Source organism: Diabrotica virgifera, chromosome 1 (genome assembly GCF_917563875.1).
Source record: "Diabrotica virgifera virgifera chromosome 1, PGI_DIABVI_V3a".
Classification (NCBI taxonomy): domain Eukaryota; kingdom Metazoa; phylum Arthropoda; class Insecta; order Coleoptera; family Chrysomelidae; genus Diabrotica; species Diabrotica virgifera.
The window spans coordinates 262,218,821-262,244,915 of NC_065443.1; the positions used below are offsets into that span (position 1 = coordinate 262,218,821).

The window sequence follows — 26,095 nt, forward strand, 5'->3', positions numbered from 1 at the left end:
AAAAAGGTTACAAAATGTCAATAATCGCCATCACTGTCTTAAAAAGAAAGGAAGGTTAATTTTCAATCATGGCGGATCACGTCATGGAGTCAGACGACAATAAACAAACTGTTTCAAAAAGTAATAACAAACAGTGGGTAAAGTTAAATGTAGGTGGTACATATTTTTTAACAACCAAAACAACATTGGCAAGAGACCCTAACTCTTTTTTGTACAGACTGATACAGGAAGATAGTGATCTAATTTCAGATAAAGTGAGTTGTTTCCTCAAACAATAACTAAACATTTTTTGGTTTTAATAATAAACATATCGCTATGTTTATTTATTAAGCTTAACAGACCTTGTAGGCCTAGGGCTAAAACGTTTATATTTCTGATTACATTTTATTTTACTCTTATATTATTTAATTTCACTTCAGTCTTTTTATACACTCTTTCACCACCTCCCTCCATCTCCTTCTGTCCAATGCTAGTTCTTTCCAGCTCTCAATGATTCTTTTCTTTGTGCCTTCATACATACAGTCCTTCCATCCTTTTCTTGGCCTGCCTTTCCTTCCCTTTTGTATTGGTCTTCCTGAGAGTACCATTTTTGACATTCTTTCCATATGCAGGATTTCTCTGTGCTTTGATTGTCGTCTTTATTCTTACCTCTTTAGTTCTTGCATATTGTTCTGAAACTATTTCTTTTTAAGTAAATTTAATGAAAAATTTTCTTGGTAAAAGATATATTTATTTAAAAAAACCTTACAAGGGCCACAAATATCACAAGACGTTTTCACTCTCTAAAAAGAGCATCATCAGTGTTACAAGCCTAACATGCTGAGCCACCCAAAAATACAAGGATTAAAACCCTTTAAAAGTTGACTAAATGTCTTACATGACTAAATGAATTATGGAATCCAAAAGATGGATATAATCCCTATGGATAAGGCCCTGGGGCAACATATGACTTCCACAAGGTACATAGGTTGCTAGGTTTTATATACAGTCCCCGAAAATAGTGCATTCCTTTAAGGTGTGGATATAACACACAATTTAGAACAAAAAAGTCCTATAACATTTTTTTCTAAAGTTAACCGTTTCCAAGAAAAAATTACATTGTTCTCCATATGAGTGAATTTTTATTTTACATACATACATACATAATTGGTTGCCTCTTTTACCATTAGGTGTCGAGGATTCCTCCTTTATATAATACTCTCTGCAAATTTACGCCACTTCTTCCTATCTGCTGCTAAAACTTTTGCTTCTTGCCACGATGTTCCTCTTTTCTTGAGTATTTCGTTTACACTAGTGTTCCAGCTTTTCCTTGGTCTGCCCCTCGTGCTTTTACCCACTGCTTTGGCCTCCCATGTCATTTTCACTTGTCTCTCACCAATCATTCTTATCATGTGTCCAGCCCATTTTAACTTCTTTTCTTCAACTTTTTCGTTGAGCGATTTTACCTGTAATTCATGTCTTATATCTTCGTTTCTTCTTTTGTCTAATCTTCTTGCTCCCACCACTTTTCTTAAGTATCTCATTTCTGTAGCTTGTAATCTTTTTCTTTGTCTGTCATTAAGTACCCAGTTTTCTGCCCCATATATTGTGATTGGCATATATACAGTTTTATATACTGTATAAAGTATATAAAAGTAAAGGGGATTAACATTGATATGACCCAAGATAGAATTGTGTGGAGAAATGCAATTAGGGAAGCCGACCCTGCATAGGGATAAGGCAAAGAGAATGATGATGAATGACAGTTTTATATACTGTCATTTTGGTTTTCCTCGATATTTCTTTTGTGTTTATGAAATTTTTATACAGTGAATAATAAGTTCTCGTTGCCAATTTTATTCTGTTTCCAATTGCATCTTCTTGTGTTCCTTTGTTGTTTAACATTATTCCCAAATACTTAAAGAGGTCTACTTGCTCGATTTTTCGCCCTTCGATTTCAATATTTACAGTTGCTTCTTTGTTGGCTATTGTCATTACTTTAGTTTTCTCCATATTTATTATTAAGCTGTAGTTTTTTAGTTCTTCAGCCCAGATTCTAATGTTATCTGCCAGAGCCTTTTCAGTTCTTGCAACTAATACAATGTCATCAGCAAATGCACAGGCTTCAATTTTTATTTGTTGCAAATTTCTATTCCCTATAGCGCATTTTTTAGTTTTTTTCCAACACTTTTTAATAACTTCATTCATAACGGAAATAAATAACAGTGGGCTCAACACTCCACCTTGTCTAACCCCGTCGTTATTAGAAAATTCGCCGGAGATTAAGTTACTTGTCCTGACCTGGTTTTTTGTGTTGGCATACAAACTCTTTATTACACTTACAAGTTCTTCATCTACTTCCTTGTCTATCAGGCTTTGCCATATTCCTTCTCTATTGACCATGTCAAACACCTTTTTCATATCTAAAAACGCCAGGTACAGTGTATCGTTTTTTAACAGTGTTTTTTCAGTAATTTGCTGTAGTGTGAATATATGATCTTGTACGCTGTGTGATGGTCTAAATCCACTTTGTATATCCGCCAGTCGAGGCTCAACTATTTCTCGTAGTTTCTTTTCTAGGATAATTTCGTAAATTTTCAACGCTGAGCAGAGAAGTGATATACCCCTATAATTACTGCACTCTTTCGTGTCTCCCTTTTTGTGTATAGGCAGTATTATTGAAATGTTCCAATCCTCTGGGATTTTTTTGTTTGTCCACGCTAAATTTAGTAGGTCATGTAATTCTTGTTTACCCTGTTGTCCAAGATATTTCAATAATTCAGCATCTATTCCGTCGATCCCTGCTGCTTTACCAACTTTTAGTTTTTCTAGTGCATCTTCAACTTCTTCCATCTTTATTTTAGTTTCATAAACGTCTTCTTGCCATCTTGTCATCTGTTATCTGTGTGCGATTCTCTGCTGTTGTATTTTCATTGTTTAAAAGTTCCTTGAAATATTCTCTCCACCTTTCTATAATGGGCTCATCCTCAGTTATTATATTTCCGTTTCTATCTTTTATCTGCTGTAGTTTAATTTCTGTTTTACTTCTCATATTCTTTAATACTCCATAAAATAATTTTGTATTTTGGGTACTATTTTCTTCCATAGTTCTTCCAAATTCTTCCCAGGCGTTCTGCTTTTCTTGTTTTATCCTTACTGTAACTTTGTTGCGCTGTTCCTTGTATTTATTGTATGCCTCTTGATTTCTTTTTTGTATGTACATTTTCCATAGCCTTTTCTTTTCTCTGACTTCTTTTTTAATATCGTTGTTCCACCAGCTTGTCTGCTTTTTATGATTATTTCTTCTGGTATACCCGCAAACTTGCCCTGCTGTTTCTAATAGTATTGCCTTAAATCTGATCCACTTTTCTTCCACATTTCTACTTTGTCTTCTCTTTTCAATCCTTGCAAACTGTTTTTCTGTTTTTTCTATATACTCATTTCTTGTTTGCAAGTTTCTCAGCTTATAGGTTCTTATTCTTCTGCTATAGTTTTTGTTTTGTATCTGTTTTCGGTCCTCGACTTTGTTGTTATTCTTGAATACTCCTTCTAGTAGATAATGGTCACTACCTATATCATAGCTTCTTTTCACTCTGACATCTTTAACTTTATTTTAATTTTTATTTTAATAAATTTATATGACCTGGCAACATGGCCTAGAAGAACCTGTGACTGTGGAAATGTAATCTAATGGAACCCCTTGTTTATTTACTATTTGAGGTGTGATTTTTAGGGTTGTTTGTGGACATCCCTAGATGTAGGTACCTACCTGCAAAATAATTATTTCTTGCTTTAATAATGTGGCATTTTTGCTATGAATATCCGAATTAATTAAGGTTTTGGAATTAAGCTCGAAATTTTACATAAATTATAACTTTTACTTAAGTAACTATGGTTCAATTCCTAAAATGTAATTAATGATCTTAGGAAAAATGATTTGTATCTAATGTTTTTCTGTGTGTGTGTGTTTTGTGTTTTATTGGCACTGGTTTTCACAGCCAACTGGGCAGTCAATTTCATAATGATTTTCTAGACTATAACTTATCACGAACTCAGGGGAGTAATGTGTAGTGTGTGTGTTGAGTAAGTGTCTTGTTACTTTGCAAAGTCGACGTCATTGTCTTTGCAAAGAGACGCTAATATATTTCCGAATGTCTGCGGTTCCTCCGGTGAGTACCAATAATCCCACAAGGACAGAAACTATTTTCATTTATTAATTTATAATAAACGAAAATTGTTTTTCTGCAATCTATTGAAATATGGAAAATAATTTTAAACGAATTGATAAAATGTCTAATCATTTACAATAAGAAACACTTTATCTTTTAACTAAACTAGTATTATGTATTTATTAAGCTTTATAGGTGTTGAATGCAATGGTTTTAACTGAATTACATAGTTTACAGTGGAAATTAAATAATACAACAGACAACATTTAATAATTATTCTAATTTAGTTTTTTACATTATGCTCCGACTATTAGTAATCTGTTTACTTGTGGTCTAAAAATTAAATTAAATGTTTGTACTTAATTGACAATAATTTTTATAATAAATGTTAAAAGTTACCATGCATCGATACGACGAATCCAGTTGTTAGTAATGCCATAGTCAACTAAATTATGTCGGATAGTTTCTGCAGCACCAAAAATGCGTTTCTGTAATTCAGCTTCTGTTTGGATTTTATATCGGTTATCATACATTAACGATTTCAAATGTCCCCAAAAATAAAAATCTAATACATTGAATTCGGGACTCACAGTAGCCACAGAATGAGTCCATTCCTATCAATCCCACGACGAGGATAAGTAATATCCAGAAGATTTTTCACAGCTTTGGAAAAATATGCTGGGGCTATGCCGTGAAGAAACCACATTTGACGTCATGTTTGCACGTCTTCAAGAAGTACCGGCAAAACATTTTGCAAAAAATTTATAGGCCTCTCCATTTAGTGTTCTGGGTAATTCATAAAATATTGTACCCTTTACCCTTTCTGTATCCTTTACAAATTTCTCCTTGTTAAGAAATACCTGTTATTTTGGAATAAAACTAAATTACCCCAAATATCCAATGTCACTAACCTTGGTTTGTTTGATATAAGGGGAGGAAGACAGGGTGAAAAAATGTAAACACTAGCCGTTTGGTTAATATTTACATTTTTACTTTACTATGTTTACTGTTTTTAAATGTGTCAACAAGCATGCATTTGCTTTTGTGTTGCACGGTGTTGCCAGACTTCAATTTGCATATCAAAATGTATTTTCGTTTTTTTTGTCTAACGGCTGAATTTAGAAAAAAATGTTATGAGACTTCTTTGTTCTACATTGTGCCTTCTATCTATACCTTTAAGGAACGCACTATTTTCGGGGACACCCTGTATAACCCATGTACCTCGTGGCATATAGCAACCCACATACCTCGTGGGAGTCATATGTTGCCCCTGGCCCCTTTCCATAAAGATTATATCCATCCTTTGGATTCCATAATTTGTTTAATTATGTAATACATTTAGTCAACTTTTAATTAAAGGGTTTTACCTTTGTATTTTTGGGTGGCTCGGCATGTTAGGCTTGTAACACTGATGATGCTCTTTTTAGAGAGTGAAAACATTTTGCTGTGCTATTTGTGGCCCTTTTAAGGGTTTTTTTTTAAATAAATATACCTTTTACCAAGAAACATTTCTCATTAAATTTACTTGTAATTAATAGTACACAGCCAGCTACAGGAAATTCTTCCTTGTGTATTTCTTTCTGGCATCTTATGTAATTTATTACTAAGGAAGTAAAACTTCTCTTGTAGGTAGATGGTATACAGGGTGTAACAAAAATACAGGTCATAAATTTAATCACGTATTCTGGGACCAAAAATAGTTTGATTGAACCTAACTTACCTTAGTACAAATGTGCATATAAAAAAAGTTACAACCCTTTGAAGTTACAAAATGAAAATAGATTTTTTCCAATATATCGAAAACTATTAAAGATTTTTTATTGAAAATGGACATGTGGCATTCTTATGGCAGTAGCATCTTAAGAAAAAATTATAGTGAAATTTGGACACCCCGTAAAAATTTTATGGGGGTTTTGTTTCTTTAAACCCCCCCAAACTTTTGTGTACATTCCAATTAAATTATTATTGTAGTCCCATTAGTTAAACACATTGTTTTTAAAACTTTTTTGGCTCTTAGTACTTTTTCGAAAAGTCAGTTTTTATCGAGATATTTTGAATATTTGTCAAATCCACCACATATTTGTTTATGGTTAAGTACGATTATGGAGACTTGGTAATAATATGAAAATTGATGTATGATTTACATTTTTAGGTATATTTTGAACCATATTAAAAAGAAGCCACATCTCGATAAAAGGTGCCTTCTCAAGAAAATACAAAGAGGCAAAAAAGTTCTAAAAACACTGTGTTTAACTAATGGTACGCAGTAATATTTTAATTGGAACGTACACAAACATTTGGGGGGTTTAAAAGAACAAAACCCCCATAAAATGTCTATGTAAACATACTAAAAAATAAGCCTCAACTCGATAAAAACTGCCTTATCGAAAAAATACTAAGAGGCCAAAAAGTTTTAGGAATATTGAATTTAACTAATGGTACCACAATAATAATTTAATTGAGACGTGCACAAAAGTTTGGGGGGGTTTAAGTGAAGAAAACCCCCATAAAATTTTTATGGGGTGTACAAATTACATTATAATTTTTCTTTAAGATGTTCTTGCCATAAGAATGCCACATGTCCATTTTCAATACAAAATCTCTAATGGTTTTCGATATATTCGAAAAAATCGATTTTCATTTTGTAACTTCAAAGGGCTGTAACTTTTTTTATGTGCATATTTGTACTAAGGTAAGTTAGGTTCATTCGAACTATTCTTGGTCCCAGAATTTGTAATTTAATTTACGACCTGTATTTTTGTTACACCCTGTATAAATTTATTAAAATTTTTCTAAAAAGATCTGGATTCAAGTGGGTACATCACTAGTACAAAACAAACGTTTTCAGACTAATCAGTCCATCATCAGGTTGAAACTTCAGATCCAAAGTAGTTGGAACTAGCTACATAGGTAGGTTGAATGACCTTACCATTATAAAAATTAAGCCATTTAGGCTACAACAATGTCGACAATAAGTCGATGTTAAAAGAATACAATTAGACAACGAGAAGTTTTACTTCCTTAGTAATTTTTTATTATGGTATACAGCCAATGAGAGGAATTTTCTCCTTTTTATTTTATGTAATTTGACAGAAAATTAACTTTTATACCACATATTACAGACATGATTAATAGGAGTATGTGAAATCTTGGATTTATAACACGTAATAGTTCTCAACTGTCACCGAATTGTTTTTTAAGGTAATATGTTTCTTTTGTGCGCTCATTGCTGGAATATGCCTCAATTATATGGTCACCTTACTATGATTGTCACATTAGAAATATTGAGTCCGTCCAGAAAACATTTCTTCGTTCTTTGGCATTTCGAGCTCATATCAATATTTGTCAGGGTTTTAACATTAATTATGATCTGGTTAATCAAACATTTAAATTGGATAGCTTGGAAGTAAGAAGGGCTAAATCAGATTTAACAATCATTTATAAAATATTAAATGGTCTATATCATTGCCCAACTATCTTACAAGCTATAAGCCTCAATACTGTCCAAAGACGGGTTTCCCCAATTTTTCGCATACCTTATCATAATACGAATTATTGCTTTTACTCCCCATTGTCACGCACCTTGCGTCTAATTAATCATAATCAAAACAGTCTTGATCCATTTGTGGACAGTCTTCGTGTATTTAAAAGAAGCATACATAGTTCAGTAACTGAAGTAAAGTACTAAGTTCCTATAATTTATTAATTATTTATTATTGTTACTAATTTAATTTTGTTGGTTTTTATTTTGTCATTGTTGTCATTTTTATTATCTTTTGTTATTTGTTATTTTAGGTTAAAATTGGTTATCTTTACTGTTTACCATAATATTTCATTTTTTTTATACATTTTTTGTAAATTGGCTCTGCCGTTTATTGAATAAAATTAAAATTAAATTAAAATTAATTTACTATTTTAATTGGGAATGAAGTAAATAAAATAGTAAATTAGTTCTTCCAATTATTTATTGGTCCTTCTTCTCCACTGGCCTTCTATTTTCACACCTCCTTATATTGTGCTCTTTGCATTTTTCTCTCCCAGCTTTCTAAAAGGTCTGTTTTTGACTTTTCAGCACCTGTGTTTCATGTGCATAGGTATGTTACTGTAGGTCTGATAACTGTCTTGTAAATTGTGATTTTTGTATTTCTTGAGACGTATTTGGATTTCATTAATGTTCGTAATGCTCCATATTTTTTATTTCCTTTAGCTATTTTTGCCTTTATCTCCTGCTCCTCCTGACCATTTTCATTTATTTTGGCTCCCAGGTGATTAATTTCTTTGGCTATTTTGAATGAGTATGTTTTTTCTCCATCTATTTGTAATATGTATAATATTATTTTCTTTTTCTTTTTGGATCTCTCCCATTATCATATACTTTGTCTTCTCTTCATTTATTTTGTCCAAATTTTTTGGCTTCTTTAAATAGGGATGTTCACAAAAAATTAAAAAGTCATTTCAAACATGTAAAACGATTAAGAAACACCCTAGGAATAATTGTCCAAAATTTCAACAAAATTGAAAAAGCCTTTCTATAAAAAATCTTTATTAGAAATCTAGCATTATTTTAAATTTCAAGAACGCTTCTCTATTGGCCTGACGTCACTAGTTGCATACCCCAAGCGCGCGCCATTCTCATAGTGTTACTGTTTACCTGTTTGACGTTTCAGGTCATTTTATTTTGTTCTCTTCTTGTTTTATCAGGGTTAAAGTGGAGTTTTATAGTGAATTTGTTTAGTTTAAAGTGGATAGACTGTTTGTAAGGACATATTTTGGGTTTTACAAAAATAAACAAATAAAATGGAAGAAGGTTTTCAGAAAGCCGATTCGTATAAACTACCGACTGTAGTGTAGATGTAACAATGGTGTATGATTTATTGACATCTTGTAAAAAAATAAATCTACCACAGCTTTACTGAGTGTATATTCCATATAATTTTCCATGTCTTCTTTAAGCTAAAAAATAAATGCTTAATACTCCACAAAAAAAAATAGAGAAAGTTGTATGCATGCATTGTACGCATGCATATTGTATACATACATTGGCTGGTTATTACTTTACCTTGGTTAGGTGTATTAAAAATATTTTTATTCTTCTTCATGTGCCTTGTCCGTTGTGGACGTTGGCTATCATCATGGCAATTTTAATTTCATTTGAGGCGTTTCTGAATAACTCGATCGATTTTTGTCCAAATCATTGGCGTAAGTTTTTAAGTCATGAGTGTCTTTGCTCTCTATTTTACCTTGCGTTATCAGTTGGAGTATACGATATTTATCATGCCTCATGATATGACCGAAATATTTAAGATTTCGTTTCTTAATTGTAAAAGAGATTTCTTTTTGTTTTCCCATTCGACGCAATACCTGTACGTTGGTGTGGGTCGCCCAGGATATTTTGAGGATACGTGGGTACACCCACATCTCGAATGCCACTAGCTTTTTCATTAATGTTTCCATTATTGTCCAGGCCTCTGCGCCATATAGCAAGACCGGAAATAATAACATTTTAGCAGCCGCATTTTTAGTGGGAGAGATATTATGTCGCAATGGGTGAAAATATTTCTCATGCATGTTGTTAAATGTTGCTATGTCCTTTTCAACTCTAGATCTTTAATGTACTATTATACATTTTCAGGTATTATACATTTTCATTTCAACCAATCTTTTCACTAAATTATTAATGATTTTAATATAATATAAAGTCATACCTACATCCACATGTAGTTATTTCAAGGTTTACTTTTACTGTATGTATTATTAGAATCCCGTTTTTAGGAATATCCCAGTTTAAGGAATACAAATTTGAGGTCCCGAAACTTTTTCATTTACTCTTTAAGGGGATAGGTGCAAAATCTTGGTCCAATGCTATTTAAATTCATTCATTTTTTTCGAATCCTGAGAAAACTAATAAGTATTTTTGAAAAATGTAAATGCAGAAAGAAAAATTACATTATTACCAAGGGCCGAAACTCTCTGGAAAACTTCTATAATGTTTATTTTATTAAGTTAGTTCTTTAAGTTAGTTATTTTAAGTTCTAGCTGCAACAAACCATTTCTTTTTCAGTTTTAAATTGGCTGGAACGGTAATAAAAATCTTGTCAGAACTGTTTTTTGATGTATTTACACACCCAGGAACAAAACACCACTTATTTGGCTTTATTTTTAATAATTAAATACGTAAAAAACTGCGCACATTCAAATACACTGAGTAAATAAGTATACAAAACTAGTCGTCGATCAAAGACGTTACGACTGCTGACGTCACAGACCGTAGCCTCGCTGCAGGGTACCGTTTTTCTAGCCTCCAAGAAAATCAACATTATGAACTCATTTATCTTAAAAAATATACATTTTTAAACAGTTTTATGATTGTTACGTTTTTATATACCTTGTAATCTATTGATTTAACTATATTTAAAAATTAGTGAACATCCCTATTATGTTTTTCATTAACTGTTGTAATTCTTTCTTGTCTTGCTTGTTGTTAATAGTGTCAGATCATTTGCAAATGCTATGCATTATTGGCAGTTTTTAAATATTGTTTCTTGCATGTTTATTCTGCATTTCCTGATTATTCCTTCCAATGTCAGATTGAATGAACGTAGCACTATATGTATACATATTCTACATATATGTCTAGCGTTTTCATATTTTAGGATGAGACAGGAGCTTATTTAATAGACAGGGACCCCAATTACTTTTCCCCTGTGTTAAATTACCTTAGGCATGGAAAACTGGTAATTAACAAAGGTCTAGCAGAAGAAGGTGTGCTAGAAGAAGCAGAATTTTACAATATTGCTGAATTAATCACTTTAGTTAAGAGGAGAATTCTGCATAGAGAAAGCAAACCTAGTAAAGATGGTAAAAAACATGTTTATAGGGTTTTACAATGCCATGAAGATGAATTAACGCAGGTAAGCCATCTAATACATAAATTTATTAGATATACAGTCCCTGGCTATATTATTATGACCAACTAGGAATTTCTACAAAAATCAACTATTCCACTAGGTAAATTTTGTTTAAAATATGATTTTTAAATTTAATTTTGTTATGTAATATTAATGTTATACATTAACTATAATATACAGTGGAACCCCGATAAGTCGGCCCCCGATAACCCGGAACTCCGGCTAACCCGGACCGATTTTATCAGACAAACATTTCAACAATAAAAATGTATTGCTGTTACAAAATCTCGTGAACCTAATTCATTCATTTGGTGACGTCAATATACGAACGAAACGATTGATGAATCCGACATTACTGAAAATATCAGGGTGCAGATGGGATCCTGTCGCGCAATTCGCAGCAAATAAAATAGTCGTATGTTTTTGGCTTCATTTTATTTCGGTTATACATACGCATTTTCAAGGTTCACGAGGTTTTGTACCAACTCTATGTAATATAATATTTGAGAGATAATGGAACCGGATTGAACTACATATAGCATATTAAAAATGACTCATGGTATTACCACATTCATTGTCGAAAACAACAGAAACCTGTATTATCCTTTATTTTTTTGAAACTGTCTGTGTTAGCATTGTTTAGAAAAGACTATTAAAATTCTTTTTTTAACAATGGTCTTAGTCATCACTGTTATTAAATAACATAACATCAGAGACGGTATTGTGTGTAGTAAAGTCGTATTATTGTTCGCTTCCGTTTTGTAATCGTTCGTAAATTTATTCAGATTTTGTGTTTGCGTGTCTTTTGTCTATAAGGGCAACAAAACGTAAAAATGTTGTAGTGACAATGGAAAAGAAATTAGAAGCATTAAGTAGAATTGATAAAGGTGAATCTTGCAGCATTATATTATGGTGTCGGTACATCTACAGTATCGGATTGGAAGAAAAATAGAACTAAAATCGAAGAATTTTTTTTTCAAAATGTTAACAAAAGACAGTTTAATCGGTGCAAAGCTAATAAAGCTAAGAATGAGACTTTTGACGACGCTTTGTATGTGTGGTTTTGTGTGGAATGCGAACGTGGTTTACCAGTGTCTGTGTGACAATTATAACGGAGTTTATCTGTAAGCATACCATATTTTCTTAATTTTTACCATTTTCTCCGGCTAACCCGGATTTTCGATAACCCGGATCGGCCGCGGTCCCAATTAATCCGAGTTAACGGGGTTCCACTGTACTTAATAATAAACACCAATAAAACATTTGAAAATATTACATATTTATATATTTTTTAATATTTTTTGAGCTCCTTACCTTAACCCTATAGAAAATGTTTGGGAGCTTTTAAAGCGAGAAATTTCCAATGAAAAGGTCACCAAAAAAAGGTCAACCCCATTGTCAAATTTAAGCAAAGTGAATTTAACTGCATTCAAAGTATGACAACACGGATACAAGCCGTAATCAAAGTTAAAGGGGGCTGAGCAAAATAACAAAAAAAATATAAATAAGTGATATTTTCAAATGTTTTATTGCTATTTATTATTAAATATAATCCATTTAATAATAAACAGCAATAAACCATTTGAAAATAGCACATATTTGTATTTGTTTAATATTTTTTTGAGCCCCCTTTAACTTTGATTACCTGTCTTGGCATAATATTATGAATGCAGTTAAATTCACTTTGCTTCAATGTGTCATTGTGGTTTCAATGATATATTAGTTCTTCAATGAAAACAATTTCGTTGGAGACCTTTTCATTGAAAATTTCTCGTTTTAAAAGCTCCCAAATATTTTCTATGGGATTAATGACGTTCTAGACCTTCGTTGCGGGGTATGCCTCTCAGAGGAAAGTGGGGGAAACTTATATGCAAGCGAAAGTTGGTAACAATGCAGTATTTTCAGTAGTAATTGCACAAGAGCTCTGAAATTATTGAATTTTTCCCGAGTGACACTTTGACAGTTTTAATTTCACGAGCCGAAGGCGAGTGAAATTATGTCAAAGTGTCACGAGAGCAAAAATTCTATATTAATTTCAGAGGTCGAGTGCAATTTGTTGCGATTATTTCATGAATAAAACTGTTCAAAACCAAAATCTTATTGTAACTTATTTATGTAAGTACCATTAAACACACAGTTTTTATAAATACTTGACGATTGAAAGTCATCACTTGAATAATTTTTAAAACATTAATTGTCATTAATGTCACTGAATGTATTTTTTCGTAGCAACGAAGGGCATCTGACGTAATATACTTAACGACGGGAGATTATCAAGAATTATCGATTTAATTCAGATTTCTGTAGCTTTCTATTGGTCAGAATCTCCTATGAATGAAATAATCACTTTTATTTAATAATGGTACGGTAAACAATCCTCATTTTTTAATATGTTATTCCTTACATGTTATTCCTTACAAAAAAACCTTTAATTTAAGCACAAATAATTAAAAATCGTAAATTTGGGTCAAAAGTTATTAACTTTTTAAGAATTCCCATAAGAGCCCATGTTAAAACTTAACTTTGACCCTTAATAGTAATTAAACGGCACGGTAAAACAATTTTTAAAAAATCAAGTCTTAGTTTTTTGAAGTAAACTATAACATACTAAAATTTCATGCAAATCCTTAATTCTTTGCCGAAGGTGTAGAAAGTCGTTAAGATCAGGAGCTCAACAAAAAATATATAAATATGTAATATTTTCAAATGTTTTATTGGTGTTTATTATTAAATATATTATAGATAATGTATAAAACATTAATATTACATAACAAAATTAAATTTAAACATCATATTAATTTTAAACAAAATGTACCTAGTGGAATAGTTGATTTTTGTAAAAATTTAACAAAACTTAACTTGATAAATGTTATGATAAACACTGTGTCCCAGAGGTAATGGATTAAATTCATAATATGGTTCCTGATCAAGTTTAAGAAAAAAACACTAAAAACGTTGATTTTTATTTTAAAATTGTAGATTTCTTATTGCAAATCTTTTTTTATTATATTTCTCGAAGCTCTGTCATCATTGACCTTCTTTTTTTAATGGGACAGCCTATATTTAATTAAACAACTATTATTCTCTAATTCTTACTTCAAGAAATATTCAAGGAAATGTGTAAAAATGCTGTTCGCCCAATTCAAATTTTTGCCACTGACTACTTGTATCCATTTTTGTTGTTCTCGTTTATTTATCATTCATTTATTTTTTAAATTATTTATTTACACTTCTAATCTCTTACGTATATCTTTTTTAGCATATACCCTTCTATAAGTATAATAATGATTTACTTTTATTCTAGATGGTATCAACAATGTCTGATGGCTGGAAGTTTGAACAACTAATAAATATTGGTTCCCAATACAACTACAATGCAGATGAACACGCAGAGTTCTTATGTGTAGTAAGCAGAGAATGTGGTATACCAGATTGTCCAGAAATCAAGAGCGATCGGGAAGACAGAGCGAAGGTCTTGCAGCAGAAAGGTTCTAGAATGTAGAGTGTAAAATGTGCTAGAGGTCAGGGAGATTATTTAATGTAAGAACCTATACAGATCATATCGTAATAACTTTTCAGTAAAGTTTTATATTTTGTTGGTGAAATTAATAGTTTCTCGAGTTGATTTTATTGTGAAAATCTGTTAGTTGTTCCAAATAATGTAACTACTAATTCTTTTCTTAGTAACGTCTATTTGGCGAATAAATCAATTTCATATTAAATATATAGAATATAATATATACTTTCTGCAATATATTTGATCTCAGTTTTATAATTGATTTATTCCCTAATGACAAAAATTAACAGACACAGAAATAACGAAATTTTGGTATTTCTATTCTCCATCATTTTGTATCTCAGTTAAGCACATTATATTACTGTTTCTGCCATCCATAGTTTCTATTCATAGGTTATCAATTCACTGTGGTGATGCAATAGTCTCATAAGGGTAAATATTTCAGAATAAATTTTTCTTTAAATATATGCCCCATATCATTGTTTTTAATTCCTCTTTTAACCACTTGAATGCTGATGACGCCTAAAAATGTCATACCGTTACTACTGTCAGGTGTGCCTGATGGCTTCGGGCATCATATGAGGAGATGCACAACATTAATTTAGATGAAATGAGTGAAAAATTATTTCGACCACGAATCAAGTAATCTGTTAACCGAGGTACACAGTACCAAGCGGCGCCGCTAGGAGAACACTTCAATAATGCGTCGCAGATTACTTATATGAAACGTGGTCATTTTGTACTCTAAAACCGAGTAAGGCATGACAAAAAAGAAAATAAAATAATCGTTTCGTTTTGAGTCAATTCGAGTCTCTTGCCGTCCTCTGACACCTGATGTTTTGGAATCTATTCCTTGTCAAAGAGGCTTTGCAAGTAGACTGAATTGGACCATAACGACACGAGGAAGTGCAAATATTAAAATATTTGCACCGGAGTATGAAAAATAATTTCGACCACGAATCAAGTAATCTGTTAACCGAGGTATACAGTACCAAGCGGCGCCGCTAGGAGAACACTCCAATAATGCGTCGCAGATTACTTATATGAAACGTGGTCATTTTGTATTCTAAAACCGAGTAAGGTATGACAAAAAAGAAAATAATCGTTTCGTTTTGATTCAATTCGAGTCTCTTGCCATCCTCTGACACCTGATGTTTCGGAATCTATTACTTGTCAAAGAGGCTTTGCAAGTAGACTGAATTGGGCCATAACGAAACGAAGAAGAAGAAGGCGTCGCTTGGTACTGTATACCTCGGTTAACAGATTACTTGATTCGTGGTTGAAATTATTTTTCACTCATTTCATCATTTCCCGTTAGAGGACAGTCTAACCATACTCCGATGCAAATATTTTAATATTTGCACTTCTTCGTTTCGTTATGGTCCAATTCAGTCTACTTGCAAAGCCTCTTTGACAAGGAATAGATTCCGAAACATCAGGTGTCAGATGATGGCAAGAGACTCGAATTGAATAAAAACGAAACGATTATTTTCTTTTTTATTCATTTAGATGTTAGCATTTGTTTGATTTTGACTGAAATAAGTTGTCTTTCTATTGAAAGTGTAGATAGAACTGTGTTTATAACGTCAGTTTAGATTCATATTATGAATTAAGCAATTCCAGGGCTATCTTGACCAAAACACTACAATGTAAATGTAGCGAAGAATCAAGTCAGCACCCAGGTCGCGTTATGCATATTTCGTTAGCAATGAAAGAGTTAACGTTGTGAATGACCTTATGAATATGTAACCTTATGAATTACCAATTTTTGTTAGTATTTTGTTACATTTTAAACTGAATTTATGACGTTAGCATGATATGGTCTGAATAGGTGTAAAACATTGAAATTGGAACAAGAAATTATTAAAGAAGATTGTGTCTAGATGGGTTTTCTACAGTTGCATTTATATAATCTTAATTTGTACAAAATATGTGAGAATGTCCTAGATATTGGCCTTTATGGTTGATTTTATTTGGATGTTCCTTCTCTGTTAAGTGCTTTATTTAACCTCTTAGTATAGTTGGGTTAATATTTAAAAGTGTTGTTGCAGTTCTATTGTGACACCAGTTATTTAATATTAGCCCAGATACATGTCTTCTTTGATTGGATGCTGCGAGAGGATTGAAAGTGTAATACAAAACAAATAAATAAAAAAAAATTAATATGTAATGCAAAAAACATTCAGGTATTTTTTTATTTAATGCTATGCTTCAACAAAGTATCATTTATACGAAATAATTAAAAATTATGATATAACGATTAAAAGAAGCATTTGCCAAAATCACTTTAGTTTGATTGAAATAGCTTCTAATTTATTAAAACAATATTTTTATATTTATTTTTGGAAATGTTATTAGAAATGAGCTCAAATTGTTGTTATTCGGTACTTCTTCTCCTTATACATGAGCAAAAACTTTAATACACATTTTTGTAGTTTTATCTTTGGTCATTTGCTGGTCTTATCTTTTTACATTCCTACTCTACTCGGGATAGATAATGGGGACAAGACTTATTCTGTCTTTTACTTTAGTAAACCAATTGTACTTCGGTATTATAGTGATATTTAACTGTTTTGACGCCATGCCACCTATAGAGCACTGTTCTTCGCTATATCATTTGAACCTGCAGGGTCCTGGAGTCTGAAACTTCCAGCAGCTGATACCAAGCTGATGCTAGCCATCTTAATCCAGCATTTTTGATATCAGCTACGATATTGGGCGAGAAATACAAAGGTAAAACTCTACAAAACAATAATATGCCCAGTCCTAACATATATAGATCAGAGACCTGGACTCTAACAAAAGTAATGAAAATATGTTGGGATGTTATAAAAGGCGAAGGCGAATCTTTGGAGCAATGAATGACACTAGTGTCGATAAGAGGATACAACTTCAAACTTTATAGAGTATATCTGGAATCAGATATGGTCAAATACATTAAGATAGGACATGTAAGATAGGTAGGGCATATAAGGCAGATGGAACAAACTGACCCAAGTAGAAGAACGCTCTTTAATAGACCCATTGGTCAGAGAACAGAGAAGAGGGATACCCAAAACAACGTTCCTTGATAAAATCGATGAAGACTGAAACGGTTTAAAAGAACTTAATTTTTTGCTTCATCCAGAAACCTAAAATCGTAAATGTACTGTAACATATTTTTGTCTCACCCTGTAGACATAAGAATATCGCTTCCTATGCCAAATAAATTCAAGGAATTTATTTCTGCCCCGAAAAAACGTGAGAATAATTAAATTGTAGTTTATCCGTCTGGTTAAAAGAGACGTTATTATATTTTACAGTCATAGGTATCTACATTCGATTTCCTGTGTTTAATTTCTCGCCCGTTCAGTTTGTAATGTAAAAAAGAGTTACATTGTATTATAATGGTCTTAGGCACCACTAATCTTGGAAGTTAGATACACATACGTGCTAATGTCAGTATCAGAGAGCGCAGGTGTTAATTGTGGACTCGGCAATATCTTTCTTGAAAATGTTAGAACGGAGAGAGGTTTTCTGACTTTGCGAACTGATTTTTGATGGTTCCCTACTAAGTAGGTTGGGCTTAGAATATGATTTGTTTTTCCCTATTGGTCGATAATAAGTGTAGGAAGCTTAGTTATTTTTTTATTAGTCAATGATGAAGGAAGGGAGGAATGAACTTTTTTCTTATTGGTTGATTGGATGAGTAGGGTAGAATGAGAGAAATGGAGTGGGTTTTTGGAAGGAAGCGTTTTGGTTTGAAGAGATTCATTCATTCAAGTTGTGGATTAAAAATTGAAATTTGAGCTTTCAAAGAGAGAGGTTTGTTGAAGCCTCGGCAGAAGCCGCTTTGGCGGTTTTCTGAGAAAGTTAAGTTCGAAGATTAAGTTCTGACGTAGTTCTTAATCAAGTTTTTTTTTTAAGTTCCTGAAAATGTGGAGTATTAGAAGCAGTACCTATGTAGTGTTAGAAACTGTTCTCCTTTCGTGACTTCCTAGTCACAAGCCAAATGCCGCTGTTAGGCAAAGAGCCAGTTTATTTTAGTGTAGAGTATGTACACTACCTAAGTTTCTTTTTGTAAGCAGTTATGGATTAAGTGCTAAAGATAATCCTAAATACATCAAAAGTTATTTAAAAGTCAATATGAGCAGAATCATTTGGAAGTTTATTTAGTTTTGCTGAAACTTTTCATGGAAACAACCTTTTTTGTACTATTTATGTAAATGTGTTTGTATCTCATAATAACTATATATTTTTATTAACTTTTTAGTTTAGTTATTTTTTTGAAGTTTTAAGTATGTTCCGTCTTTCATTTTTTATGGCGTCCCCGAGCAATTGAGTTTCTATTATATTTAAAATCTATTAAGAATCCACACCTGAAGATTTAGAGCTACCGAGGTACTCCGTAAAGTTACGTATCACCAAGTATAGATATTTTTATGTTTGTTTAATTTGTCATGTTACATATTATTTTTTTTGCCTTTGTTATCCACGCTGGTGCTACATAAAATGGCTTCCATTCGTGGGGATGTTATAAAGACATATGGGAATACATGCTTGGCGGAGAAAGGTAATGAATAAAGTCGACTGGAGAGAAATTCTTGAGGCTAGGACCCACACAGGGTTGGAAATAAAGAATGATAATGATATGATATTGAGCTCCCCCAACTTCTCACAGAGCTTTAAAAATGCTCATATAAGCTATTGCTCTTGATTTCTTACTGTTTCATGGATTCTTTTTACAAAATTTCTCTCATATGCCAATAAGATCATGGCTCTCATAACAATTGTTATAGGTAGTGGGATATTATGGTCATGACCATGACACTTTTCCAGAATGTTTCGAATTCCTGAAATATGATCAATGGTTGATCTGTCCATTCTTGAAAGTCTCCTAAAGCTCTTTCAGCATACCACTTCAGTCGCTGAACAGCGAGCCCAGAAAGAATTTTTTAAGTACCATTTATTTATTTGACTGTGCGCACAAGAATCATCTTCAACCGCAAGGATCACATACGTTCGATACTATCCAATGTTGTGCTGGAAGTTCGACCAGATCACGGGTCGCTATCAGTACCTCGGGCTAGTATAGTACCGATCCAACAAAGATGAGAATTTCTAATCTTTTTTTTTCTACTTCTGTCGGGATTAGAACTCACGAACTATAAGATTTTGCCTCTCCATTATCGCTTGAAAAGTTAAGGATTGTTTTTATACAGGGTGTCCCGGAAAATAGTGCGTTCCTTCAAGGTATGGGCTAAGTACACCATTTAGAGCAAAAAGTCTAATCAAATTCTTTTGTAAAGTCAACCGTTTTCAAAAAAATAATTTATTCATTTTAATGCATTTGATTAATGTCCACAGAAAAGCAAATACAGCCGGCAACGCTGCGTTCCTTCTTCTGTGTTAAAATAATTTTACTGTAACTCAACTAACATTAATCATCGACCATTAGGCATAATACGTAATACGTATTACGTATTTATAAAATACTGATAACAGTGATAGAAAAACAGCATAATATTTGTGTTTATTAATATCTAATAAATAAGGTTTGTATAGTGTTTTAACTTTAAAACATGAAAAATTTTTATTACAATCAAGCTACGTCTTCAAGAAGTATCGATAGAACAGGTTGCAAAAACTTTGAGTACCCACACTTCTCCATTCAATCTTCTGGGAAGTTCGAATGGTTCAATCTGGAATGGAAATCATTTCTGGTAAAACAAGCTTTATCTGCACACAACACTACACAAAAATTCGGGTTCTCTGAAGATTTTGTTTGAAACCGTCTACAAATCCTTAATATTCAAGGTAAATCGCCTTGGTGTAAATTTTGCACTAATTGTACACTATACGTAATTAACATGATACTCGCGATCGAAATCATGACAATACCAAATAAAAAATAAAACAATACGATGTATTCTTGGGTTACAGGTAATTATGATATGACTGTTTGTGTTTACAATTTTAAATATCTTAGCTATGTCAAAATAAATAAAACTGCTGGGTTGTCAAATGTAAATTTTAGTAAAATACATTATTTTATTTTTTTAAGGCAACAGATGACTTTAGAAAAAAAATTATAATAAAGTTGTCTTTTAAATGGTGCATTCTACCCACACTTTTAAGGAACGCACTATTTTCCGGGACACCCTGTATAATACCTTTTTTAATATTGTTCTGAAGCTATTTCCTTGTGGCATCTTATGCAATTTACTATTTTATTTGGGAATAAGCCACAATTTAAGTTTGATATAAAACATTAATAAATTAAGCAAATTTTGTTTTTGTTGCTTGGTAAAAAAAATTCTAGTACCTAATTTACTTTTATCTGACTCATTCATATTGACAATTCAGACATATAATATTTTAAAGTAGACAACTTTAAAATGATATTGCCAATATTTATGAGTTGCTTCCTGGGACGACTTTATTGGAAAATAGTTCATTCGATTACATTTTTATAATATAATTACATTTATTAATACCTTTTTAATGCTAATTTGACTTTCCTTAGATGATTGCTTTTAGATGATACTAACTTTCAATCCTCTAGAATCCAAGTGATATTTGGTTGAGTGTTGCCAGCTACTGTTAAATATTTCCAAGTCATAGATGCTTGATCAAATGTTAAGCATTGTAGCATATTTGACAGTTCCATGGTTTAGTTTCTGTTTCTCGTTTGACCTATTAAATGTATAGCGTTTTTTATAAAGATATATATCATGATCCTCACGTATAAATTGATATTTAGAAGATATTTCTTTTGTATTTTGCTTTTTTGCCTTACTTCTAATGTAAGACTGACAGTCTACATGGTGTCACGTTGATAATTGAAAACAAAACAGTTACTGTATTTTAAGAACAAAATATGACATTTTGGACGAAGATAAACATGATCAAATTCACTTGATATATCATATCACTGTATGGTTATTATTTGAGGCTATCAGAGCAACAGTGGTCTAAGACCAAAAACGAAGTTTTCAGACAAATGCAACCCTGGCATTCGTATTTCCAGTATATTTGTTAAGGCAACAATAAATTATGTATGCAGTGCCATCTAGCCTGATATAGAGTAGATTGTGTAGGCCCCTGTTAAACCGAAGATCTAATGTTGCTGCTTTTATTGATATATTAATCTAAAAATGCTCGATTTGTGGCTTGGCCACTGTTGCTCTGAGGGCCTCATTTCTGGTTTGGTCTTCCTCAATATAAGAAATATAACCAATGCTTTGTACTCTCATTTCAGTTTAAAAATTGATTAAGTGGCGCTAAACTTGTAGGTGGTTGTTTAGAATAAAAGCGAGATAGAAAGATAGATTTTGAAAAAAAAATTATAGAGTATGTATATAGCAAAGTTGAGTGCACACTTAATACCATATAGATATGTAACAACGAATCAAAAGCTCGCATGAAACATAGTGCATAATTTTTTCGATATGAAGAAACATGCATCACATTACATGATTTTACGACGTGGAGATCTATTAAATACCGAGACTATTATTTAATGTAATAACACTTTATTTTGCTTATACAATAAAAATGCACTATATAGAAATAAACAAACCAAGACACGTTGAATGTTCGAGGAGCACTCCCAAATCATGATTTGGGAGTGCTCCTCGTGCTTGTTTATTTCTATTGCATCTTTATTGTGAGTGTAGTGTAGACAATTGTGTCTCAGATTAGCGAATAGACATATATATTTTTTCTAAATTTAAGCAATTACATATATACGTAACCGATGGTCAGATTGAACCATGTTACTGATCTTTTAGATGTTGTCATCCATTTTTGACGTGTTGATGACCATCTTGAAATCACTTAAAACTTAAATAGAAAAAACACGTTCACGCTACAGTTACAATAGTCTTTATTTCAAGTTCATTTCAATCTTCCAGTTTCAGTACCTTTAAGATTTATATAACAAGTCGTTGTTTTACTGTCAGACTTACCATTTTTTCCTTCGAAACAGAGTAAAGCAACTCGAAAGGTGCTTCTAAATGAGCCACATTGTTACTGCAATATGTGCCTCCAACACTGACAACAATGGCCCAGCCATTTATGACAGTATTGAATGCGGCAGATGGCTCGGCAATATATATATATATATCTCGGCAGCAGTATGGCCCGTAAATTTGTTCGTAAACGAATAATATTATCGGATAACATCCATCAAAAACATTGAATGACAAAATCATATTCGTCGTAGCGGCTTATGTTGTGTTAACCTTCCGATGACCAACCTTTTTTCGTTACACGGATGACCAACGGGGGTAAAAAATGACCCCAGGTCAAAAATGACCTGGAATGAATGTTTTCAGCTTTTAAATCTTCATCTAACAATACATCCTCGTTTTCTGATACTATTTCATCTTTATGTTGTTCTGAAGCTATTTTCTTGTGCAATGCTTGAAGCATTTTTACAATTTTAACTATTTATAATGGGAAATAAGCCACAATATTATTAAAAAATGATTTTTATGATGAATAGTATTTTGTATTTTGACAACGGCACCCGATTTGGGCGTCGAAACGTTAAATAAAAATCATTTTTTAATAATATTGTGGCTTATTTCCCATTATAAATAGTTAAAAAATATTTCATCTTTATATCATCATAAAAATCGCTAGCAGTAACAATTTCCTGTAACTCAGCCTCAGTAAGATATTTGCGGGCCATATCTTATATGTACACAAAATACTAAGATACTATAATAATATACGCCAGGAAATAATAATAATGACTAACTGTAGCAGACAGGAATGTCATGATTCGTGCATAACAGGCACCACAGTCTAAAAATAGATGTTGATAACGCGCAGTGTAAAACTACTTGGAATTCCACATAATAGACGGTATTTTACTAAACATCAACTTCAGAATATATTTTTTATTCGTAAAATATAGGGATTTTTTTTTATTTCAAAATATGAGGATATTTAGAATGATATTAAAGTCAAATAAAAAAATAATGAGTTAAAAATTGAAAATACTTTTGAATTTATTAAAGAAAAACATACGCTGGTGTCCAAATTTACCCCCTTGGTCATCCGAAGGTTAAAAGAAAATTCAAAGAAGATAAATATTACTCAACCTTACACCCTCCGTTACTCGCACACGGTGTATGAGACCGGGTCTCTAAATAACTTCCTATAACTGATTGTAGTGGATATTTTGAATTGATACTGCATATACCTCTTCAGTCATTAGTCAACTCTGTGTGAAGTCCACGTGCAGTGTAAAAAAGAGTGTTGTACTTTTATTATTGGGCAACACCTATTAATTAGTAAGGTAATTAAAAGTAATAATTTTTAATTAGTTAGGTAATTTAAGACCTTTTTCTTATTTTTAATGCTTATATATTTGTTTATTTATATTTAGATATGGATTTCGATAAGGAGAAACAAAGATTATTAAAATTATTTGAGGAAGTATCGACTGACGAAGAAACGTATGAAGATGGTAATTAACAAATTTACTTTCTGTTAAAGTAATATAATGTTGACACAAGCGCATATCTTCAAAATTATATGATCATATATTCATTAAATAATATAATTGTACACAATTTTGCTAAAAATTTTTTTTTCTAATATTGCTGACCCATATTTTTGGACCCGGTCCTCTGCACCGTGCGCGAGTATTCGATCACAAAAAATTGGCGCGAGTAACGGAAGACAGGCATGAAAAATTTAGATAACATAAGCCTAGAGGTAAAGTCTTGATAATAACTTATTTAAAGACTGTACAAGAATGTCAAATAAAAAATATACGATATTGCGTAAAAAACAAACTATTTCACCAGTTTAACATCGACAGTATCACTTTTAATTTTTTTTGTGTCATTTTTTGCGTGCGTTCTTAAACTTCTGAATTTTTGTACGCTTCATTACTCGAAATATCAAAGTTTTCACCGACAGTTAGTTTTTTTTTCATTTGGATCTTTATATATTCCATTTTCTACATTCCACAACTCAAGGCGTAATTGCATTTAGTTAATAAATAATATATAATCCTCTCATTGGACCAATTGTTAGTCATTTTATTCCTTCAAAGTTTTCCAAAACAACAAATCACCAAAACAAGGTAAATATTGCCTGTAAGTATTTTTCCTTGCCAAGCCAGGTTCTTGCAACTATTGTAAAGCAATACGGCGATACCAAAACTGTGTGATGCATTTCTCTAGATTGCATTTATTTACAGAAATACGAGACTCTCCTTGAAAGAGAAGGATTCTCGGCCAATAGTTGTCGATCGCTGACGTTTGGTGCATGCGTACTTCTTTGCGACAGTGTTAGAACAATAAAAAGCGTACGTCCCCGGCACTCCCCGGTGTCGCTTCGTTCCGTTCTATGATAAACTAGCCAATGCTTTCCATATCAGACGATTCTTAACGTGCCCCGTAAGGCAGTCGTGTCCCCCACGTCCCCGTTCTAACATAAATCAGCCTTTAGTCTTGTTTAACTCATGTTCAAGAGACTTGACCGTGTTTGATTCGTTGTAATAACATATGCCATCCAAAATGCACGTTTAATTATATAGAAAACCAATTACGACAAAATATCACTAATAAACAAATAGAGGAAGATATAAGAAAGAAAAGTAGTAGCACTTAATGTGACTAGAGATATACAATACATATTTGTAGATAATTTTGAGACATCGGGGAAGAGTTAACCAGAACAGTGACTTGGATTTTTATTGATATTTTTAGGTTTAGCTTTAATATTATCTGTTGTAGTTTCAATTATTAACGGAAAATCCTAAATAAGATATTTGAGTTTTTAGTAAGTTTGGCTCAAAGATCAAAAATGAGCAAAAACGACCATAAGGCGTTTGAATTTCTATTTGTAAGAAAAAACGCAGAATTATCAAAATGGTATGAATAAAACGCACATGACAGTTTATTCTTCCAGTAGAAACAGTGTTTTAAAGAAAAATTAAACAATACTGTGAAAATCTTGAAAATTAAAGGCAGTTTTATTGTTTGCTAAAGACAGAGTTTTTTAGTTTTAAGCACGTCCAGTTTTGCTATTATGGTATATTTACCATTTAATAATTAGTTTCGCCATCAATTATTATTTCCCAAAGGTTTACATACATATATAAGAAACTTGTCTCTGCTGGGAGCTTAACATAGTGCCATTTTGTATTACGGTTCTGTATTATTGTTTTTTTTATTAGAACGCTTTTTGGACGTTTTTTATACTGGCATTATGCAGTTTAATAAAATTATCCTAATAAAAATACCCTTATTATATGTGTCTATTATTTATTCGACTCTATATACGACATGAACAATTAATGCATGTCCTGGAATCAACGAAGATAGACTACAATGACCTCAGGATTATATCTAATTTATACTATAAACAACGAGCAAAAGTACGTGTTAACGATCAGCTATCAGAGGAAATTGAAATCAGACGTGGAGTGAGACAGGGATGCGTGTTGTCGCCAATTCTTTTTCATCCATACTCAGAAGAGATCTTGAAAAAAGCTCGTGAGGGTGAAACAGCTGGAA

General features: G+C 32.1%; 1 protein-coding gene across 1 annotated transcript; it reads left to right on the forward strand.

The window, feature by feature from the left end:
• Positions 1-25,829, forward strand: LOC114329445 (BTB/POZ domain-containing protein KCTD5). Its single transcript, XM_028278558.2, has 3 exons — positions 1-254; positions 10,802-11,059; positions 14,361-25,829. Exons 1-3 carry the CDS (start codon positions 69-71, stop codon positions 14,556-14,558), a joined length of 642 nt encoding a protein of 213 aa, XP_028134359.1. The 5' UTR covers positions 1-68; the 3' UTR covers positions 14,559-25,829.
• Positions 25,830-26,095: the final 266 nt, after the last annotated feature.

Bases quoted from the DNA above. Each gene is read 5' to 3' on its own strand.
- LOC114329445 (XM_028278558.2), top strand. From the start codon at position 69: ATGGCGGATCACGTCATGGAGTCAGACGACAATAAACAAACTGTTTCA. The intron at 255-10,801 runs GTGAGTTGTTTC...TTCATATTTTAG, and splicing joins GTGATCTAATTTCAGATAAA to GATGAGACAGGAGCTTATTT. The intron at 11,060-14,360 runs GTAAGCCATCTA...CTTTTATTCTAG, and splicing joins ATGAAGATGAATTAACGCAG to ATGGTATCAACAATGTCTGA.